General features: G+C 44.0%; 1 protein-coding gene across 1 annotated transcript in view; it reads left to right on the top strand.

Moving 5' to 3' along the window:
* The first annotated feature begins 14395 nt into the window (after positions 1–14395).
* Positions 14396–23274, top strand: part of PRRG4 (proline rich and Gla domain 4) — a 47144-nt gene continuing 38265 nt past the window's right edge. The window contains exon 1 of the mRNA XM_089675886.1: positions 14396–14671. Coding sequence (XP_089532012.1) covers positions 14631–14671 — 41 coding nt within the window. The 5' untranslated portion in view covers positions 14396–14630. The remainder of the gene's footprint in view (positions 14672–23274) is intronic.

The following is a 23274-nucleotide window of genomic DNA, read 5'->3' as shown; positions in this document are numbered from 1 at the left end:
TAAAGGGTATCTGAATCCAAAAATGTTATGTATTGCAGCGTACCAGTCCTTACAAAAGTTTTCTGCTTTTTTCAAGCTTTTTCACCTTTATTTCCACCTGCAGGTTCACACTTTTTTGTTGGCTACACTCACTCCTCCACTGTATCTCTGAAAGGAACAGTTGCCATGTAGGCTAGATTTCAAAGATGAGTGCACAAAAACTTGACTCAAAACTTGTGCTCAAAAATGGTGAAGGCCCTCATCTAAAACCACAAAATGGACCAAAGTCAGGCAACCCACACTGCAAGGCTAGGCGGTGCAGCCCTCTTCGAATCGGGGAGATCCAGTGCTAAAACAAAAGAAGGTGCAAATGCCTAGTGCAGTGGTGGGCAACCTTTTTTTTCAACTGAGCCAAATCTCGCCAAAACCACGATTGAAACAACTGAAAATACATCCCCCATACAGTAATTCATCCCCCATAGTAATTCATCCCCCATATAGTAATTCATCCCCCATAGTAATTCATCCCCCATATAGTAATTCATCCCCCATAGTAATTCATCCCCCATATAGTAATTCATCCCCCATAGTAATTCATCCCCCATATAGTAATTCATCCCCTATAGTAATTCATCCCCTATAGTAATTCATCCCCCATAGTAATTCATCCCCCATAGTAATTCATCCTCCATATAGTAATTCATCCCCCATAGTAATTAATCCCCCATATAGTAATTCATCCCCCATATAGTAATTCATCCCCCATAGTAATTCATCCCCCATATAGTAATTCATCCCCCATATAGTAATTCATCCCCCATAGTAATTCATCCCCCATATAGTAATTCATCCCCCATAGTAATTCATCCCCCATATAGTAATTCATCCCCCATATAGTAATTCATCCCCCATAGTAATTCATCCCCCATATAGTAATTCATCCCCCATAGTAATTCATCCCCCATATAGTAATTCATCCCCCATAGTAATTAATACCCCATATAGTAATTCATCCCCCATAGTAATTCATCCCCCATATAGTAATTCATCCCCCATAGTAATTAATCCCCCATATAGTAATTCATCCCCCATATAGTAATTCATCCCCCATAGTAATTCATCCGCCATATAGTAATTCATCCCCCATATAGTAATTCATCCCCCATATAGTAATTCATCCCCCATATAGTAATTCAGCCCCCATATAGTAATTCAGCCCCCATAGTAATTCATCCCCCATATAGTAATTCATCCCCCATATAGTAATTCATCCCCCATAGTAATTCATCCCCCATATAGTAATTCATCCCCCATAGTAATTCATCCCCCATATAGTAATTCATCCCCCATAGTAATTCATCCCCCATATAGTAATTCATCCCCCATAGTAATTCATCCCCCATATAGTAATTCATCCCCCATAGTAATTCATCCCCCCTATAGTAATTCATCCCCCATAGTAATTCATCCCCCCTATAGTAATTCATCCCCCATAGTAATTCATCCCCCATATAGTAATTCATCCCCCCTATAGTAATTCATCCCCCCTATAGTAATTCATCCCCCATAGTAATTCATTCCCCCCTATAGTAATTCATCCCCCCTATAGTAATTCATCCCCCCTATAGTAATTCATTCCCCATATTGTGTCAATTCACTTACCTTTGCTCCACGCGTTCCTCTCGCCGTGTTCCCGCGCCGTTCCGGTCTTCAGGGCGAACTGTGAGAGGAGAGGAGTTCGTCACGCTGCCCTGCCTACATCCTGACAGCCAATGTTTGCCACGCTCCGCGGGCCGGATTAAAAGGTCCGCCGGGCCGTAGTTTGCCCATTGCTGGGCTAGCTGCAGAGTCCTGACTTTTGGGGCGGCCGCCCGAGAGGAGGGAGGGGAGCGGGCGCCCGGCACACAGAAGAGCCGCATTGAAGTGTGTAAAGAGCCGCATGTGGCTCGCGAGCCGCGGCTTGCCGACCACTGACCTAGGCAATCCGACCAAAAGTGGGAGTGGGGACCTATCAAAATAAAGGCCTCCCCCCTCCCTCCCCCCAAAAAAAGTACCAAAAGAAGAATTGGAGGGCATAAAGCAAAATGTCCCCTTTAGGATGACGTTCTTCTTTAAAGACTATATTGCAGCTTACCAGTCCTTAGATAAGTTTTCTGATTTTTCAAGTTTTTTCCCCTTTATTTTCACCTGATGGTTCACACTTTTTTGTTGGCTACACTCACTCCTCCACTGTATCTCTGAAGGGAACCACAGTTGCCATCTAGGCTAGATTTCAAACATGAGTGGACAAAAACTTGACACTTTAGTACTCAAAAATGGTGAAGGCCCTCATCTAAAACCACATAATGGACCAAAGTCATGCAACCCACACTGGAAGGATAGGCGGTGCAGACAGAGGCTTCCCTAGGGTTGATGTCACCCAGTGCGTAACACTTGGTGACATCCCCTCCGACAAATGGATCGGATCTGCGGATTGAGCATAATGGATTGGACTCCGATTCATTATGCTCCCCAATCCGCAGATCCAATCCATGCTGCGGGGATCGTCGGCATACAACCTATACGGGGTGACACTGGACCCGCTCCACGAAAAGGTAAGTTGTAAAGAAAGCCGACGATCCCCGCAGGATGGATCGGATCTGCGGATTGGGGAGCATAATGGATCGGATTGTTGGCTTGCTTTACAACTTACCTTTTCATGGAGCGGGTCAGGTGTCACCCCGTGCGGTAGGTGTCACCTGGTGTGGGCTGCCTCGGGACGCCACTGGGTGCAGCCCTCTTTAAATCGGGGCGATCCAGCGCTAAAACAAAAGAAGGTGCAGATGCCTAGTTCAGTATCCTAAGGCACTTTATTGTTTAAAAAATTAAGATTATACTCACAAGCCCAATAGGCTGAAAGCATGTAAACCCATTAGTACGAATTGCATTGGTCCGCTATCCCATCCCACCAGGGGAATGGATGACAAAGCAACTGATGCGTTTCAGGGGAAACTGGCCCCCTTCCTCAGAGCTTAGGCTTAGCTCTGAGGAAGGGGGCCAGTTTCCCCTGAAGTTCATCAGCTGGCTTTGTCATCCATTCACCTAATGGGATGGGATAGGATAGCGGACCCAGGGGCAGACTGACAACTCATGGGGCCCCCGGGCAATAGGGGATCATGGGTCCCCTGTGTCCTTGCTCAAAAAGCCTATGAAAAAGGTACCAGGGGCATCTCATGGGGCCCCCTACTGACCCCGGGCCCTCGGGCAGTGCCCGAATTTCCAAATGGTCAGTCCGCCCCTGAGCGGACCAATACGCTTTGAGATTGTGTGTTTACATGCTTTCAGTCTATTGGGTTTGTGAGTATAATCTTTTTTATTTTCCAATGGCTTTTGTTGAAAAGTTTTTAAAATACAAATAACATCGTATAATCTTTTTTAAACAATAAAGTGCCTTAAGATAATGCACTAGGCATTTGCGCCTTCTTCTGTTTTCTTTTATTTCGATTTCAAACATGTATGCGTCTGTTCATATCCGTTACATGGGATTAGAGGTTTACAGAAATAAAGATAAGATTGTTTTTCATTTGGCTGTTTAGCACACAGGAAAGGGAAAAGGATCCTGCCCTTCTGGTATTTTCTAATAATGTGTTTAGCTTGAAAAAGTAAAACTAATGCAGCCATCACAGCTGAGGACTGGAAAATTGCTATTAATGCTTTCCTGCAAACTTACATCAAGTTCAATGTAATCTGTAGCCAGAGTTCACAGATCTCCTCACATGTGCAGCGGGTAGGTCTGCTTCCCAAAGCCTGTGCTGTACAACTTTCTCTCTCTCTGCTTCAAGTTTAAACTTCCCAGGCATGAGTGATGATGGTAAATTTGGTGACTGCAAGAATCTGCTTTGTTCTGATACTGCGTGTAAGGCTCCATATACACGGGATGTTTGGAAACACTTCTGAACGATGGAAACTGACTGCTGGAAAACGTAGGTTAAAAATGTCTGTTTAGTCGCATTTGCATACCGCGTTTATGCGTGTTTGCGTTTAGAAGCGTTTTTTTAAGATAACCTCAGGAGACCTTCCCAAATGCCCAGAATGCACTGCAAAACAGTAAAAAATTTACTATTTCAGACATTTTGAGAGAAATAGGGAGAGCAGAAGCAGAGAGAGCGGTATGTGTTGAGATGACCTGTCTTTTCTGGTTGTATTCACTATGGATCCCATCATGAGCATAATGCAGCACGTTCTACCATTCTTTCCTTCACGCAAAACCTGGAACTGACTGCGCTGGTGTACCGGGTCCATTTGAATACCTGGAAAATGCTTTGCATTCATTTCTGATGATGAAAAAAGGCTCTGGACAGCATCTGGATATGGAACAGTTAAAAAACACTTCTAAACACAAACGTTTATAAACGCGGTTAGCCATGTTTTACAAGCATTTGGCGTTTGAAACGCTGATAAATTCTACTCCTGAATGCAACTTTGGTGCGTTCAAAAAAACGACTGTAAACTCAACTGCCTGTAAATGACGATGTGTACATGGACACATAGGAAAACATTAGGGAGAGTTCAGGGGCTGCTGAAAAAAATGCTGAACAGCTCCTGAACGTCAGTTTATCAGCTGCAGTGTACATGAGCCCTAAGGCACCAGTGATCAGGCAGGGAGTGTGATTGGGTATACTTAAACAGGAAGTTCAGTCCTCTTAGTGCTGACCCCGTCCCCTCCTTACTGGCACCACCATCTTGCAGTATGTGTGCAGATGTACTGAAGGGCTCTGCCCAGTTTTGGCTCCGTCAAAGAGTCAGCGTGTGTGTGAAGTGCAAAAGGAGGTCCTGTACTTCCTCATAAGCATGGCCAAACCACGCATGGCCAGATCTGCCAAAGTCTCTACTGTGTACTGAAGGCTGGGCCATTCAGCACATTTGTGTACATGTGGATTGGGCGGAACATCATTCTTGCCTAGGCAAGCAAAGAGGAAGTGCTGCCCTAGACAGCTTTCAGCTGCTGCAGAGAGAGCCATTGCCCCCCCCCCCCCCCATCACAATCAGGGGCGGACTGACCATTTGGAAACTCGGGCACTGCCCGAGGGCCTGGAGTCACTAGGGGGCCCCATGAGATGCCCCTGGTACCTTTTTCATAGGCTTTTTTGAATTTGGGCAAGGACACAGGGGCCCCATGATCCCCTATTGCCCGGGGGCCCCATGAGCTGTCAGTCCGCCCCTGGTCACAATGATCACCCTCCCTGTGCTCCATATGTTTCCCCCTCGCCCCAGGCTCCCCTACCCCCACAGTGCTGCTGTCTTTCCTCCTCTCCTTTCTGTTGGCAGCTGCAAGCACGCACGCAATATGATCCTTTAGGATGGGGAAGTGTCTGGTAACTATGTCATATTTACCAGCCCCTTCTTTTCCTGAATGAACACAACGAGTGATTGGTACCAATCACTCACTGTGTTCATTTATAGCTGAAGCTTAGTAAACTGTGTTTATTGGGGAGGGGGCTGTCAGCTTGGCTTTATGGGGCCCCGTGGTTTCTAACAGCAGCCCTGCCTAGCGGGATAGCTCAGGTGGGTTCAGACTCATGTCTGAACCAGGGGCAGACTGACAACTCATGGGGCCCACGGGCAATAGGGGATCATGGGGCCCCTGTGTCCTCACCCACACTCAAACAAGCCTATGAAAGGTACCAGGGGCATCTCATGGGGCCCCCTACTGACCCCAGGCCCTCGGGCAGTGCCTGAATGGTCAGTCCGCCCCTGGTCTGGTCACCTGAGCTCATACCTGATGATGGGATTCCAGTGTAATTTTGGATTTGCTGAGAAAAGACAGAACTTTGTATTTCTGGAATATAACAGTGCTCAGGTTTGGTGCCAATGGCAGAACTGAGTGACAGGGGAGTAAAGTGAATTCAGGGGCGGACTGACAACTCATGGGGCCTCCGGGCAATAGAGGATCATGGGGCCCCTGAGTCCTTGCCCAAACTCAAAAAAGCCTATGAAAAAGGTACCAGGGGCATCTCATGGGGCCCCCTACTGACCCCGGGCCCTCGGGCAGTGCCCGAGTTTCCAAATGGTCAGTCCGCCCCTGAGTGAATTCTAATTGGTTGCCGAGTATTTTTACACTTTTAACCTTTGCATTGTTTGTTTAACAATGTATTATTTTTGGTTGAACTGAATGAACTTTTGTCTTTTTTCAGCCAGACTAACTACAGTATGTAACTAGTACACTTTGGTGTTTTTTTGTTGTTTTGGCAAAGTGGAACTAAAGGCAAAAATACTCGGCTATACTGCAAGGTCTCTCACCAGCACTGGCACCTTCTCCCCGGCTTCTTCCAGATCAGGGGCGGACTGACAACTCATGGGGCCCCCAGGCAATAGAGGATCATGGGGCCCCTGTGTCCTTGCCCAAACTCAAAAAAGCCTATGAAAAAGGTACCAGGGGCATCTCATGGGGCCCCCTACTGACCCCGGACCCTCGGGCAGTGCCAGAGTTTCCAAATGGTCAGTCCCTGTTCCAGATGCTGGTTTTCAGCTGTCTTGATTGGCTGTTGCAGGGATGGTGTCACTCCCATGCATGCATGGGAGCTATTATTATTATTATACAGGATTTATATAGCGCCAACAGTTTGCTCAGCGCTGTACAATATAACGGGAGATAATACAGCAGCAATACAGTTCAATACAAGAGGGTTAGGCGGGACCTGCTCCTTGGAGCTTACAATCTATTCATCTCAGCATACTGGCACTGTGCCAGAAATCTAATAGAGCTGCACATTCACAATTCCATATATATTCAGACGAGGATTGCAAACAGGCAGGCAGGTTTATTTTATTGCAGAATAGACATTGCACGTTTCTTCTGCAATATAGGGCCTGCAATTTTTCTTTTTTCCTTTTTACGCTTTAAGGGCTTGTTCACACAGGCACCTTCCTTTTTATATCATGAACAGCCGGAATTGACTACTTATGGTCCCCCTGTTGTGAAACATCCCACGGCAATCAATGATATGTTGCTGGGTCCACAGCTTCCTGATGAGGCAGGATAAATAGCCTGAAAAAAGCATTGAAGAATCAGGACATCCCAGGGTATGAATTGATGACCACTATAATAACAAACAGATGATTATCTTACAAATAGTCTATATGGCCTCTATAGGGTAATCATTGTGAACAAAGATAAAGATAAAGATTGTTACATCAGTTGTTCTCAATTTTCCTTCTACAAAGTTTGGCAATTGTACCTAATACTGCTTCTAATTTATTTGAAATATGTAATTTTTATTAAGAAATATGAGATGGCAAAATAAACATAGTATTCCTACATTGGTTTATATTTTGTATATTCACTAGTAGCCCTGAAAAGTCCCATTGTTTGTTTTTTGTTGGTGTGAATATCTTTTTTTGGGATGTCCATATAGTTTTCGGTTATGACATTGGTCATGTGTTTAGGAATGACAGTTCGGTTGAGGACACAAGCAACTGTGGCAGTTATTTTTCATGGCATCCCTTGAATGTAACTGTTTTGAGAACCCATTAAAGTGGTTCTAAAGGTAAACGTTTTTTTTAACCATAAGGCTACTTTCACACTGATCTGCGGAGAAAACGAATATGCATTTTTTTGCTGCATTTTTACCACGTTTGGAGTTGCATTTTTACAATGATGTGACTCAAAATCCGCACCAAAAACACACCGCAGTTTTTAATTTTAATGGGGAGGTGCATTTTTGGTGTGTTTTTTTTACCGCACCAAACCTGGACCAAAAATGTAGCTAGTAGGATTTTTAAAAACGCTCCTGAACTGCAACGGATGATTGTGAAGAGTTATTTTTTTTCCCGCTTTTTTGTAACACAAAAGAACAAGAAAAACGGATCAATATACAAGCAGCCTTATGTATTCTATGCATTAAGGTAAAAAACCATCTGAGTGAAGCTCCCCTCTCATACTTACCTGAGCCCCATCTTGATCCAGCAATGTGCATGAGAGCTGTGGCTCTCCCTGGACTCTCTCTCCTCGTTGGCTCACACAGCAGTGGTAGCCATTGGCATCTGTGCCTGTCAATCACAGCCAGTGAGCCAATAAGGAGAGAATGGGGGGTGGGGCTGAGTCACGCTTTGTGTGTGAATGGACAATGTCCTTCCACAGGAGCACGGCTCGGTAGCGAGCCTGCTCAAGCGCCCTCATAGCAAGAAGCTTGCTATGGGGGCTCTCGGCAGGGGAGAGAACCCAGGACCGCCGGTGGGGGGGCCAAAAAAGAAGAGGATCAGGGCTGCTCTGTACAAAACCATTACACAAAGCAGGTAAGGATAACATGTTTGTTTTTTGTTTTTTTTTAATTACAACCTTTAGAATCATTTTAAATCAATGTGTTTAGTTTCACTTTATGATTTTACATCAAGGTCCATTTAAAATAGGGATGTGCTGTATAGGCATGGCCCTCAGAATGTACTTATTATTTATATTCTAAAGCAGTATTAAACCCAAAAGCAAACTTATATTATTTTGCAGTTTACCATTTCTTAGATGTGATGGCTGCATTCATTTTCTTTTTTAGGCTTAACTTCTTCTATTTTAATCTGGTGATCTGTCCAGTAAGTCAGTTGTTTTTAAAAAGAACAAGCTCTTTAGGAGAATGTATCAGTTACAGAGATTGGATAAACCAAATAAGCACCAGCTTTGCTTACAATGATCAGCTTTTATTTATTTATATAAAACCTTTATCCCAAAAGGTAAAAAAAACTTACCTGTAACTACCTATAAAGTATTAGCTGGAGTTTGGCTTCGATGTGTTAGTGTGTTTAAATCTGCTAGTCCAACTAACACTCCCCTCTCTCCAGACTGGCAATGCTGCTGTCTTAAGCTGCACCTGTGCTCCTTTATCCAGAGTGGGGTAAAAAAAACTGTCAGCTGTAACTAACTATAAACTATTAGCTGGAGTTTGTATTCAGTGTGTTAGTGTGTTTAAATCTGCTAGTTCAACTAACACTCCCCTCCCTCCAGACTGGCAATGCTGCTGTCCTAAGGTGCCCCTGTGCTCCTTCATCCAGAGTGGGGTGCTCTAATACAGGAGGTGTATTACTGGCCAGATGACCAGGTGAAAATCTGGGGGGAAAAGCCTAAAAAAAGGAAACTAATGCAGTCACCCAATATAAGTCCTCACGCACACGGGGCGTTTTGATAACGCTGGTAACGTTAGCTGTGTAAAGTCACGTTAAAAACCTGATTTTTTTCCAGCTTTTTTTAGCGTTTTTTGCATTAGCGCTTAGCGGCGTTTTCCCACGTTTTTCCGTGTTTGTGGTTTTTAGCGTTTTTTTAACCGCCAAAAAAATTTGGGGGGGTCACAAAAAGTCCAAAAACGCAGCGTTTTAACGCATTAGAGCGATTTTATAGCTAAAAAAACTCCTCTAGAAACCCACTAGTCCTGGGATTTTTTCCAGCCAAAAAACGTCCCAGCCAAAAAATGTTGATTACAGTCTGTGTGTGTATGGACACCTAGGATAACATGCTGGGGGGTTTACTAGCTGTAGAAAAAAACGTCAAAAGCCAAAATTAAAAACGTCCCGTGTGCATGAGGACTAATGATTGGTAAGCTGCAGTATATTGCTAGTTTCGGTTTTGGGTTGGATATCTCTTTAAGGTCAGATGTCATTATAGCTGATTCACCACTATGATCTCAGAGGTACATTCCCCTTGTTTAAAGACATAGGAAAACCCACATTAATATCCATCTCTGCCCTAGGCAATCATTGAGGCTGATGGGAAATCACATGACTTCTAGTGTAATCCGTCTTTTGTGTAGACTGGCATTCAGTACTAGGTGTATACACATACATGGAAAGACCGGTCTGATCATATGATATCATGTGTTTGTTCCAGAAGGTGAAGCAGCTACCCGTGTTTAGAGCCAAGGCTTATATAAGAACTCCTACGACCTCCCTCCCCCTCCATCCTACGCTCCCTCACCCACATCTTTAATCTCTCCCTCTCATCAGGCATTTTCCCCTTCCCTCTGAAACATGCACACATCACCCCCATACTTAAAAAGCCCTCCCTGGACCCCAATGACCTGAACAACCTCAGACCCATCTCCCTGCTCCCAGTAAACATCTAGTAAACATTCCGGGTATGTTAAAATTTGAAACACAAAATCATAAATTATAATAAATAATCCTAAAAAATAATATAATAAATTTAATTCAATGATATAATCAAACCAAAAACACTGAAATTTGAAATATAGCGCCAAGTTCTCACATCGCTGAGCAAAGTCGCAAAATCGTTTTCAGTGTCTGATGACGAATTTCCCCCACGAATCATCACTCAATTCTGCAAGTGGTTCTGATTTACTATCGCTGTTCTCTAGCTGATCTAAAACCGCTTTTGACCTAAAGGGACGCTTTTTGGACGCCATGGACTTTTCTCATTTTCAAGGCAGAAAGAACAGTAAAAATGAAGGCAGGGCGCCGGACAAAGCACTCGGGACAAAATGTATGTGAAATGGTAGGCACAGGGGCGGACTGACCATTTAGAAACGGGCACTGCCTGAGGGCCCGGGGTCAGTAGGGGGCCCCATGAGATGCCCCTGGTACCTTTTTCATAGGCTATTTTGAGTTTGGGCAAGGACACAGGGGCCCCATGATCCCCTATTGCCCGGGGGCCCCATGAGTTGTCAGTCCGCCCCTGGTTGCGCAGCACAGTGGCTAAATGGTTAGCACTTCCGCCTGGCAGTACTGGGGTCGCTGGTTCAAATCCCAGCCACGGCACCACCTGCCTGGAGTTGCATGTTCTCCCTGTGCCTGCATTGGTTTCCTCCGGGTACTCTGGTTTCCTCCTACTCTCCAAAGACTTGCTGGTAGGTTATTTGGCTCCTGTCTAAATTGGCCCTAGTATGTGTATGTATGAATGTGAGTTAGGGACCTTAGATTGTACACCCCTTGAGGGTTAGGGACTGATGTGAATGTACAATATATATGTAAAGCACTGCGTAAATTGACAGCATTATAAAAGTACCTGAAATAAATAAATAAAATGGTTTGATACAGTAATGTATTACTATCTGATTTTAGTGTATTGAGTGAATGTAAAATTTTAACATTTTTGAAATTCCCGTACGTCCCGACACTCGCAGGGACCGGAACCCAGAAGACGGATGCCGGCATCAGCCGGAGGACATGGCCAGGGACCCAGCAGGGAAAACATCGTGGGACCGCAGGACAAGGAAGTGCCTGCGGGATCCCAGAGAAACACTGCAGGGTAATCCCGAGTGTAGCTCAGGGTTACCACTTCTGGTACTGAAAGTTAACCCCGAGCTATACTCGGGAATACTGCCGGGGGGGTTAAATGTTCTTTAGTAATCTTCATCATTAAAGCTGAAGTTTAGAGAAATTATTAAATATAAATCAGCACCAGGGATGGTACTTTCCATACAATAAAGTGTCTTGTGTGCTGGTGGCCGCTGTCTTAGGTTGAAACGTCAAATCCTCTGCCCCCTGGTACTCCAGCAGCAGTGATCTTCTGCGGGGCACAGGCACTAGTCGAGTACTGACAATGCCTACCCTTGTGCTCCATTCAAAGAAGCCGCACTATCACTTCCCACAGTGAGAAACGCTCTATGAATGGAGGACAGGCGGGTAAAAGAAAGGTCTGCCTCCTTTATTCATACAGCACTTTTCATTGTGAGAACCAATAGTATGGCTTCTTTGAATGGAGCACAGGGTGTGGAGGATGGGAAAGGGCAGGCATAGCTGACGAGGGCCCTTCTCAGCTTCAGCCACCCATTTTCACCCCTGAACCATTTCAGATCACTTTTCAGAGGGAAGTATAGCAGCGGCTAGCAGGCAGTCAGGATTTGCTGCTGCCACATCCTGATGCCTTTTTTTTAAATTGCAGAATGGCTCATTTACATTGTGGAACCGTGCAGCCCCATCAGTCCCAAAGGATGAGTTGATATAGTTGAGTCACAAAGGTGAGATGCATTTTTTTGTAAACCAGAGTTTAAAGTGTTACTAAACTCACAACAGTAAAAATCAGTCTGTAGATGCAGTAAGCATGCTTGATATGCTCACTGTGGAACCTAAGGGGTTAATCCTCCGCATTGTGTAAAAAGGCTGATTGATCCTGGCTTCTCTGATCCTCCCCTTCTCCTAGTGTTTTATCTCCTGATAAGACATATTGTGTGGAGTTACTCTGTGGATCAGCACTGGACCAATCAGCACTGCCCAGACAGGTCAGTACTTTCACATCCTCCTAGAGCAGAAAGAAAACTCCTCCTGCAAGCTTTACCCAGTGCTCTGCTGAACACTGACAAAAGTCACATGACTCTAACTGCTGATGAGAAAAGGTATTTAGCAGTTTATATTTACTAAAATAATAGCACTTCCATGATGTGTGTACTGTGGGATACCAGATATAGTGAATGCAGGGTCCGGGGAGACCAGATATAGTGAATGCAGGGTCCGGAGAGACCAGATATAGTGAATGCAGGGTCCGGGGAGACCAGATATAGTGAATGCAGGGTCCTGGGAGACCAGATATAGTGAATGCAGGGTCCGGGGAGACCAGATATAGTGAATGCAGGGTCCGGAGAGACCAGATATAGTGAATGCAGGGTCCGGGGAGACCAGATATAGTGAATGCAGGGTCCGGGAAGACCAGATATAGTGAATGCAGGGTCCGGGAAGACCAGATATAGTGAATGCAGGGTCCGGGGAGACCAGATATAGTGAATGCAGGGTCCAGGGAGACCAGATATAGTGAATGCAGGGTCCGGAGAGACCAGATATAGTGAATGCAGGGTCCGGGGAGACCAGATATAGTGAATGCAGGGTCCGGGGAGACCAGATATAGTGAATGCAGGGTCCGGGGAGACCAGATATAGTGAATGCAGGGTCCGGGGAGACCAGATATAGTGAATGCAGGGTCCGGAGAGACCAGATATAGTGAATGCAGGGTCCGGGGAGACCAGATATAGTGAATGCAGGGTCCGGGGTTTAGTAACACTTTAATGTCACTTTAAGCACTGATTCACATATATACGTACTGGATGCGTTTTGAACCGCATCTGATTCGCACTTTCTATGCCACAGTGAGATTTCCAAAAGGGTCCAGTATGATTTTCAGCCCAGTTCAGGTGCGATTTCCAATGTCATACAACTTAGGAATTCACACTGGAATCGTACCTTAACCACTGAACGAAGTCGCCCGGACGATTTTTTGATCAAAAACATTGTTTGTTCTGTAATCTGATGGAGCCATGAATGATTTCAAAAATCTGTAGTTTTTCACGAATTTTCCAGGATGCCCAATAAATTTTCTGACCATGCGGTTTCCCTGCAGTTCCTGCTGTGGGCTGAGATGCGTGGGGGTGCCATTCAGAATAAATGCCAGTACCACACCTCTCCAATCTCATTGCATCACACTTCACTTTTTTTAAAACAAACTTTATTGAAATGTCACACAGACATCTCATATAGTTCAATTGGCCGCTGCATGGTGTGAAGCAACTGAAAAAAGTGCTGCTCACACTACTTGGCACATAAAAAGTACTTGTTATGCGGTGGGAATGCGATGGAATAGCCGCCCAACACATCCGGTGTCACTGTACCCAAACCGATCCCTATATTTCTACAACGAAGCAGAATGAACCCCCTTAGGGCTCCTTCACATTTTACTTATTTCTAACTCTTGCCCCTATAGCGTTTGACAGGCAGTAGACAGGCATTTGGGAAGCATTTTTAACGCTCCTCAAACGCTCCCCAAAAGCCGAATGCGCGGTTTTGAGGCATTTGATATGCGTTTGCCAAGCGTTAAAACCGCACCACAAACGCCTATAATGAAGTTAAATGGTATTAACGCTCCGCAAACGCCTCACAAATGCCCCTCAAACGCCTGCCAGGCGTTTCAGGAGTGGCACCATAGACTTGAATGGGAGGCTTCAACTCCTCCTGACAGACATGAGGCGTCAGTTTTGCCGCAACGCTAACGCTTCAGTGTGAACAGCACTGTGTGCTGCCATGTGCAGAATTTTCATAGGCATTTGAGAAGCATTAAAAACGCTTCCCAAACACCTGTCTGATGCCTGCTGACAAAGCTAGTGTGAACGTAGCCTTATACCCGCTGCAATGTGGGAGGACAAGGAGTCATACTCATCACCAAGACAATTGTACACACTGGCATGTACGGATAATCCATTTGATTAATTTGTCTGTACAATATTTATTTTTTCATCACTGCATAATTAAACTGTTACTCTAAATACACTCATCAATGGCAGTTATTCTATTATCAAAACCTGTACAGCAGGACTTAAATCTCATTCTGTGGATTCCTGTTCAGTGACACAGATGTATTGCAGATCAAGACAAGACAGGTACCTGTGCCTTCTGTCACTCCACCTCTGGTAGGAGGAGTCACCTGGATGTATCACCTGGCGGCTGACTTCCTGGTATGGATGGGAGTGACAGTCTGCGTCCGGAGGAACAGAAGAGACATTATTAGAGAGTCCCAGGATACACATTGATCATTTCTCGGAATCTTGCCTTTCATAGGAAGCTCTATGAGCAGAACATATACAACTACATGGACTTTGCTTTTCTCTGTTGATCAGATCCTGTTCTTATCCTGGAATATCAAGAGGACTGAGTACACACCTTATTAGACCTCGGCATTCCAGGTACTGATGAGTCTACTCAACAATGCTTACCTGGCTCTCACGTTAAGGTAAGAGCTCAATGTTTGTGGATTTGCATTGTAATACGCATTATGCCCTCTCTCAACAACCCTGGAACCATATTATTTAGTTTGTTGCTTGGATTTGGTAGTATGTCACCTACAAACACTTTAACCCCTTGTTTACCAAGTTATGTTATGGTATTCAAGGGGTTAAAGCAAGCTCGTGGCTGCTGCCTTGATTTTTAGTGCTAGTCAAGGGCTTTTAGGTAAAAGTGATCGGGTGGCTCTAGAGCCACCCGATCACTTTTAGGCTTCATGCACACGGCCATAAAAGTATTACTGATGGTATTATGCATGTGTTTTCTAGGAGAAAAGATCAGTAAACTATTTACGTATAGTCGTGTTTAAACACGTAAAGATGTGAATGTGTACAGAATGATAATTTATTTTTTCCCGTTTGTTTAGACTTAATGTACTTGTGTACATGTTTTTAGCTGCAAATTTTTGGGATTGTGTGTTACGGATCCGAATGCAGTGCACATTTGCGTACCTGTGTGAATGGCTCCATTGAAAACAATGCAGTTGTGTTCAGATCCATAATTAAAAAACACTGTATATGCATTTTTTTACAGAGGTGTACAGGGCTGTGGATAAGGGATTACCACCAGTCCTCCTGTATGGGGCCCAGCCCAGCGGGGGAGCCCAGGCAGCTGGCTGAATCATATGTGGGCAGAGATGTCTTCTTCTCCTCTTCCTCTTGTTGGCTTCCAGCAACAGCGAGAGCCATACAGGAGGTCGGTTCCAGCAATTGCCCCCACAGCACCCATCACCCTCCCTGTGCACCATACGTTTCCCCCTGCTGCCCAGACCCTCCTATGTGCAACTACCCCACAGTGCTTCCGGCTCCTCTCCTCTCCTTTCCACTGGCATCTGCAAGCACACAATAAGATCCTTCAGGATGGAGAGTGGGGAAAGGATCGGCTAATTATATCACATTTACCAGCCCCTTCCTTTCCTGAATGAACACAATGAGTGATCGGTAACAATTACTCAATGTGTTTATTCATAACTGAAGCAATTTTTATTATTGTTTTTCGGTGGAGGGGCCGTGACAAATTTGCTGTATGGGGCCCCGTGGTTTCTAACAACAGTCCTGGACGTGTAACTGAAGCCTTTCACGGCTCTGGAGGTGCGTACCCCAACACTAGCAGCAGCAACTTGTAAAGGTTTTTAAAGCATCATCTATGGAGAAATCCTCATAGTCTTTTTGACAATTTCATGGGCTGATATGATTTTAAGGCTAGGCGTGTTTGGTATCTATTTACTCAATGGAACCCCATATTTTATATATTTTTTAAATGGGTATAATATTATGATTGCTTTTTTTCCAGAAAATATGCATTTGATATATAGCTGAGCAAATATGGTGCACAATACAAAAATTGCAACTGCAACTATTGTTTGAGGGTTTAAAGCAGTGTTAAACCCAATAGCAAACATTTATTATATTGCAACGTACCAATTCTTAGATGTGATGGCTGCATTTGTTTTCTTTTTTAGACTTTCTTTATTCTATTTTCATCTGTTGATTGAGCCAGTAAAACTGTTTTTTAAAAGAACAAGCTCTCTTGAAGATGTATTAGTTACATGGATGAGACTAATCATTCAACACTGGCAGGGGTGCTTACAATGATCTGTTTCATTTATTTAAGTAAAACCTTTGTACCAAAAGGAAAAAAATTGCTGTAACTGCTTATAAGTCCTCATGCACAATTGATGTTTTTACAGCGGCTGTTTTTGGCTTTTGACTTTTTTTCTACAGCCAGTAAACCCCCCCCCAGGATGTTATTCTAGGTGTCCATTCACACATAGAGTGTAATCAATGTTTTTTTGGCTGTAAATAAACCCCAGGACTAGTGAGTTTCTAGAGGAGTTTTTTAGCTGTAAAAACGCTCTAATGCTGAAAAACATAGAAAAACGCAGTAAACCTCTGCAAACCACCGTTTTTGGACTTTTTTTACCTACAAATGCAAACTTGGAAATACGCTGGAAAACGCCGCTAAACACTAATGCAAAAATGCTAAAAAAAGCTGAAAAACACGTTTTTAACATGACTTTACACAATTAACATTACCAGCATTATCAAAACGCCCCGTGTGCATAGAGACTAAAGTGTGCACTGGAGTTTGACTTTAATTGGCTAGTGTATTTAAATTGGCTAGTACATCCAACACTCCCCTCCCCCCAGATTGACAATGGAGTTGTCAACTGTGCCCCCTGTGCACCTTCGTCCAGAGTGGTGGTACTCAAATACGGGAGGTATGCATACAAAGTATTGTTTCGTTGGTATTGGGTTCCGGCTCGTTTGGCCCAGGCGAACCCTGCCTGCAGTGATCGATGCTTTCGGGTTGTGGCCATCGTGGCGATGTATTGTATATCTGGTGGTCATGCCCGAGACTGTTTCTTTTTGGTCTCGTGTGTTTGGCCTCCTTTTCACCTTGTTCCATCTCTCCATACGCCAGGATGCTCTGTATGCCTTGCTTCATTGTCCCATACCGGGCCAGCAGAAGTTGGCTTCCTATTTGTTTTTGTTGGCCACTAGAACAATTGTTCAGGCCTGGAAGAGCCTGTTTGTCCCTCTTCAGGGGGTGCGGGACCATATGACCACTATGATGCTCAATGAACGACTCCCAATGGAAATTCTTGAAAATATGGGAGCCTTGGTTGCAATATGCTTTTCCCACGCTCTCCCCGGCTAGTCTGGGGTTGTGATGTTGCTCCGTATTGGCGTTCTCGGACCCCTGCTCTTGGTCTTGTCATCTTTTTCCTTTTGTACTCCTCCTTCCTTTTCTTTTTTTTTATTTGTTCTTGGTGTGGCAGTGGATAGCTGCCTTTAGTTTGAGTTACTGTCAGTGTTATACTAATGTTTTTGTCATTCATGTGCCATTGATAGCACCTGCGTGGGCGCACCTTTTGCTCTGTTGGTGTTAGAGCACTGTTTTTTTTATTTTTTTATGTGCAATTTATGGCCCCTGCGTTGTCATGTTTTGTTGCTCCTGTCTTCTTAAACTGTTTATAAATTAATAAAAACATTGAAATACAAATACGGGAGGTATGTTAATGGCCAGATCACCAGGTGAAAATAGAGGGGAAAAAAGCCTAAAAAAATGAAAACTAATACAGCCACCACATCTAATGATTGATAAGCTACAATATATTATATTTTTGTTTTTGTTTTTTTACTGTAATTTCTAGCACAAATTACACAATTTAACACGTGTGAAAGAATAACATTTATCCCGGTAGACAAGTGGTTAAAGACTGTGATCCATGAACAGGGTGACCAAGACAGGAGAAAGGTTCACACTTTACAGCTTTTAGTTATCTGCCAATAGCAGGGTTGTGTACATGGACTGGCTGCATGGAGTCTGATTGTGCAATGTGTAGTTCTAAAGATCAGAGAATCATTATGGTGATACTCCTGGAATAGATATGGAGCAGTTTTGCCTCTCCAGGTGAGATAGATCTTTATTCATTGAATTTTTCATTTATAATTTGTACAAAGTCCAACAATAAACCAGCGCAATAAACAATTCCATTGTTGCTGTTTCAGAATATTAAAGAAGAACTCTCACAAAAAAAGAACTATTTTAAGAGGATTTTTATTAATTTTTTTAAAAATTAAAAGGCAGCAGCTACGCTTACTGTAGTTACTGAATTTTAAGAAACAGACACTTACTAGCCCATAGAATTTGAATGCCCTGCGCCACCATCTTGGATTTAGCAGCTAGCTGGGACTTCCTGCTGTTTCACAGCCAACTTCCCACTGCGCATGCGTGTGACACTGTTCCGCAGCCTCCTGGGATGTGTGACATGTCCCAGGGAGTTGCGGGCAGGCCGAGCCGATGTAATTATTGCCAACAAACGTGGTTGCGGGTACCGGTCAGAAAAAGGTACCGGGTCTCAGGAAAAAACACAGATGAATATGTCAGAGGTGTGGGCAGAGGAGAGAAGGAGATGAGCAGTACTTTCACTTTTAAGTGAAGGTCAACCCAAGTGGACCGGGTGTATGTAGTCCTGTTCTGATACATGAATGCTCAGTCCCATTTTATGGGTGTTTCAATGGAGGTCGCCTAGGCGAATGACATGCACTGTGGTCCCTGTGCCTCCTGGGACATGCACATCACATATCCCAGGAGGCAAAGCTTTTCATTCACAAAGGAGGAAGGGGCATGCCTAGCTCCGTGTCATCGGCAGGTGTGCCAGCTGAACCCAGAAGAGCAGGCGGGCCTCTCAATGACGTCACAAACAACATGGCGGCATGGGAACAAGCGGTGACAGAAAACAAGAGGGATCTCAGGGGGAAAAACTGGAACCTCTGGGTGAGTATCTGAAATGTGCGCAGCACACCACTCAGTAAGGGGGAGTAAAGAAAAATTGGGTGGGGGGGGAGGTAATGATCCGCTTCACCAGAAATTGTGACTCATACCCACTCCATCAAAACAGTTCTGTCTGGAGGTTTCCTATAGGCTTGCAGCAAGGCAAGCAAAGGGTGATTATTTTATACTATTTTTTAACTTTGATACATTATTAAAATTTTAAAACATATTTTAAAGGATAAAAAAATAACAAATGCATATATTTTTGCATGGAAAAAAAAGTGGATTTATTATTTTTTTCACAGGATCCATACTTTTTGCAGGGAAAAAAAGTGCATTTATTATTTTTTTTCACAGGATGGCTCCTGTGCAAAAAATAATAAATCCACTTTTTTTCCCCTGCAAAAATATATGAATTTGTTATTTTTTTATCCTTTAAAATATGTTTTAAAATTTTAATAATGTATCAAAGCATTGCAGCTGTGATCAGTGGATCATGGATGCAAAGTCATGCTCCTGCAGACACTGCCTACAGCTCTGTGCCCTTATCTCGGTACAGGCTTACACGGGTGTCAAACTGGCGACCCTCCAGCTGTTGCCAAACTACAAATCCCATGAGGCATTGTAAGATAGACAGTTACAAGCATGACTTCCAAAGGCAAAGGCATGATGGGACTTGTAGTTTTGCAACAGCTGGAGGGCTGCCAGTTTGACACCCCTGGGCTATTAGTTTCAGAAATGCTGATTGCTCACAGTCCATTGAAGCTATAAGTCCGTCTGCCACCATGTCAGATGAGACTTGTAGTTTATTCATTCACTCATCATTTTAAATGAATGAGTGGGTGGAGCCCTGCACAGCCTCGGCGATTACAAATGTGACAGCGGCTGTGGAGGAGAAGAACCCGCTGTCACAGGGAAGGTTGGCCAAGGGGGTCTACTTGAACTTGTTACATGTTATAGCCTAAATATGGATATAACATGTAACATTTTTAAAAGGTGACCTTATATATAAATATTATATACTATATATAATATCGCAGGCTATGTGTTTTATGCATATGATACATAGGGGTTGATTTACTAAAAGCTGGTGGTGCAAAATCTGGTGCAGCTGTGCATGATAGCCAATCAGCTTGTTCTTTTAAGCTGTGACAAAAAGACTGGAAGTTGATTGGCTTCTGTGCAGAGCTGCCCCTGATTTTGCACTCTCCAGTTTTCGTAAATCAACCCCATAATGTCAGTAGCACTTTGGTAGTCCAATCTAGCGGTGTGTTTGGGTATAAAACTTCTATTAGACAGCAGTTAAAGCAATTCTTTTTTATGATAGGTGTATTTTGAAATGCTGAATCCCTAAATATATCCAGTTCATTTTGATATTGTAAAGTGCTGAGCAAACTGTTGGCGCTATATAAATCCTGTATAATAATAATAATAATATTATTTATGGGAAATATGAGACCAGCTAATATGCTCTTTAAATATCTGTTATTATCTATTCATGGAAAAAGTCCACCGAGCATCTGCAACTAAAAAGCTTTAGATTTCTAGCATAATAGTTGCTTTGTCAGATTTGACAGTGCCATCAGGTCTGGCCAGAGCATAGTTGGTCTTCTCTATGACCCAGTGGCATCCCTAGGCAGGTGCGGCAGGTGCGTGCTGCACTGGGTGACACCTATTGCACGGGGTGACACCAGACCCGCTCCACGAAAAGGTACATTTTATAGCAAGCCAACGATCCCCGCAGGATGAATGACGGATTGAGTATAATGGATCAGAGTCCGACACATTATGTTCCCCAATCCGCAGATCCGATCCATTTTGTGGGGATCGTCGGCTTTCTTTAAAACGTACCTTTTCGTGGAGAGATCAGTTACCCCTGTATAGGTTGCAAGCCGACGATCCCCGCAGGATGGGTCAGATCTGCGGATTGGGGAGCATAATGTATTGGACTCTGATCCATTATGCTCAATCCGCAGATCCGATCCATCCTGCGGGGATCGTCTGAGGGGTGACACTAAGTGTTACCGCACCGGGTGACACCAACCCTAGGGACGCCCCTGCTATGACCTATTGATTTGGGCCAAAATGATAAGTGCCAGGTTTGCAAAGGGGGACACCAGTCCCTCAAGCTGCATTCACACATGGGTGTTTTGAATCGTGGGCAGAATTGCCTGATTCTGTCCATGATTATTAAAACGCTCTGCTAAAACGACAAATCACGGAACCGCAAGTTCAGATGCCATTCATTTTAATGGCACCCAAAAACCCGGTGTGGTTCTGAACTTCTTTTGGGGCGACATGCTTAGCGCGATGCAGTTTGCCACGATTGCAGTGCAATTTATCGTGCCCCAATCGTGGCAGAACCGCACCACATTTTCAGGTGCCATTAAAATGAATGGCACCTGAGCATGCAGTTCAGTGATTTGTCACTTTAGCAGAGCGTTTTGAAATTATGAGCAGAATTTTGGCGACTCTGCCCGAGATTTAAAACGCCTATGTGTGAATGCAACCTCAGACCAAACCTGTCTGCTCTTCCCCTTCATTTACCAGTTGGGTTCTTAGATCACATTGTGTACAGAATGAAGCAACATTTTTTCTGCCCATTCATTAATCATTTGCTGCCTGTTGTTGCACTCCCAGCATCCCACATAGCACGAGAAATGGCAATTTCTTTAAGGGCATTGTATTTTTTCAAATGTTTCTGTTTTTTTTAATGGATATATATTTCCTGTGTTGTTTGTTTACTATACCTTGTAATGATGGGCTCACATGTGGCTGCACATTTTAGTGTCTTGGTTGATCGTTGTATCCATGTATTGCTGCAGCTAGCTTGTCCCTATTCACTATGCATGACTTGCAGTTTCCTCTGTATTGCATCACAAATGTGGGCATGCTAATGATATGAACCTGAATGGTGATCTATCTGTTAAAAGCTAAGTTCACCTTTGGGAACATGTTACATATTCCTTCCATTTTTAGTGTGTAACGTGTAACGTGTTTCTGTTCCTGCAGTCTATGCCCGATCCCCCTTCTAATTGTGACAGTGGGCCGGGGACCGGGCACCTCAAACCCACTGTCATAATTTGAAAAGAACATGGCCATGCAGGGCTCCGCCCACACGGCCGCATTATTCATTCACAGAGTTCTGTGAATGAATGTGCTATAACACAAATCTGAATGACAAAATGCACATCTTATGCAGATGAAAAAGAGATGCAGGTAGGAAGGTTTATAATGCCTTTTAAGCAGGGGTCTCCAAATTTTGTGTGTGGGCCACATTGTATATTTTCCAATTACTTGCAGGCCAAGAAAAAAAATCCCCATCAGAGCTTCTGATTGGCCGCTTGTTGGTGCCAAATCACAGCTCCTATCCTTGTTCTTGTCTAGGTCTACAACCCCCTGCTGGTAGTTCTTAGCCTTCGCCATATTGTGTCCAACTCTTTGCCATTAGTCTTCTCACTCTATCCCCGGCCATTAGCCTTTATATTCACAAGAAACAAATGTTCACATAAAGTTATAGCTTCTGTACTTTACTGTTGTTCTTCAAGATGGCAGTGACAGATCACATCACATAGACATACTAACTGGTGTCTCTTGGCATACTTTGCACATATAGTGTACGGACCGTAGTAGTCAATTGTGAAAGCTGCACATTGCACATCATGGGTAAGCTATCTTCCCTTAGTGTCTCTTCGCTTCCTGGAAGCACCACAGTGCTGAGACCCATCTTTCTGTACACTATATCTGTAGTATTCTGCTCTTTTCATACTGAGTGAAGTGAAGCATTCTGCCCTGTCAGCAGAGATTAAGAAGGTGCCTTTTATAGCATACCAGTCTCTATCAATGTCCCAGTCCAATAGCTCTACATAGCCTGATGTACTCTTTTACTTCCCAGGGTGATTAGTACTCACCCAGAGGGCTCTGACTTGCCCATTAGGCTTTACACTCACCGGCCACTTTATTAGTTACACCTTGCTATGCTGTGTAGTCTTCTGCTGCTGTAGCCCATCTGTTTCAAGGTTTGATGTGTTGTGAGTTCAGAGATGGTATTCTTCATACCTTGGTTGTAGCAAGTGGTTATTTGAGTTACTGTTGCCCTTTTATCATCTTGAACCAGTCTGCCCATTCTCCTTTGACATCAACAAGGCATTTTCATCCACACAACTGCCGCTCACTGGATATTTCCCTTTTTCGAACCATTATCTCTAAACCCTAGAGATGGGTGCACATAAAAATCCCAGTAGATCAGCAGTTTTGCAAATACTCAGACCA

Source organism: Staurois parvus, unplaced genomic scaffold (genome assembly GCF_062004578.1).
Source record: "Staurois parvus isolate SC_StPar_1 unplaced genomic scaffold, SC_StPar_1.0 ptg000159l, whole genome shotgun sequence".
Classification (NCBI taxonomy): Eukaryota; Metazoa; Chordata; class Amphibia; order Anura; family Ranidae; genus Staurois; species Staurois parvus.
Note: the sequence above shows the minus strand (reverse complement) of the source record. Positions and strands in the feature narration are given on the sequence as shown.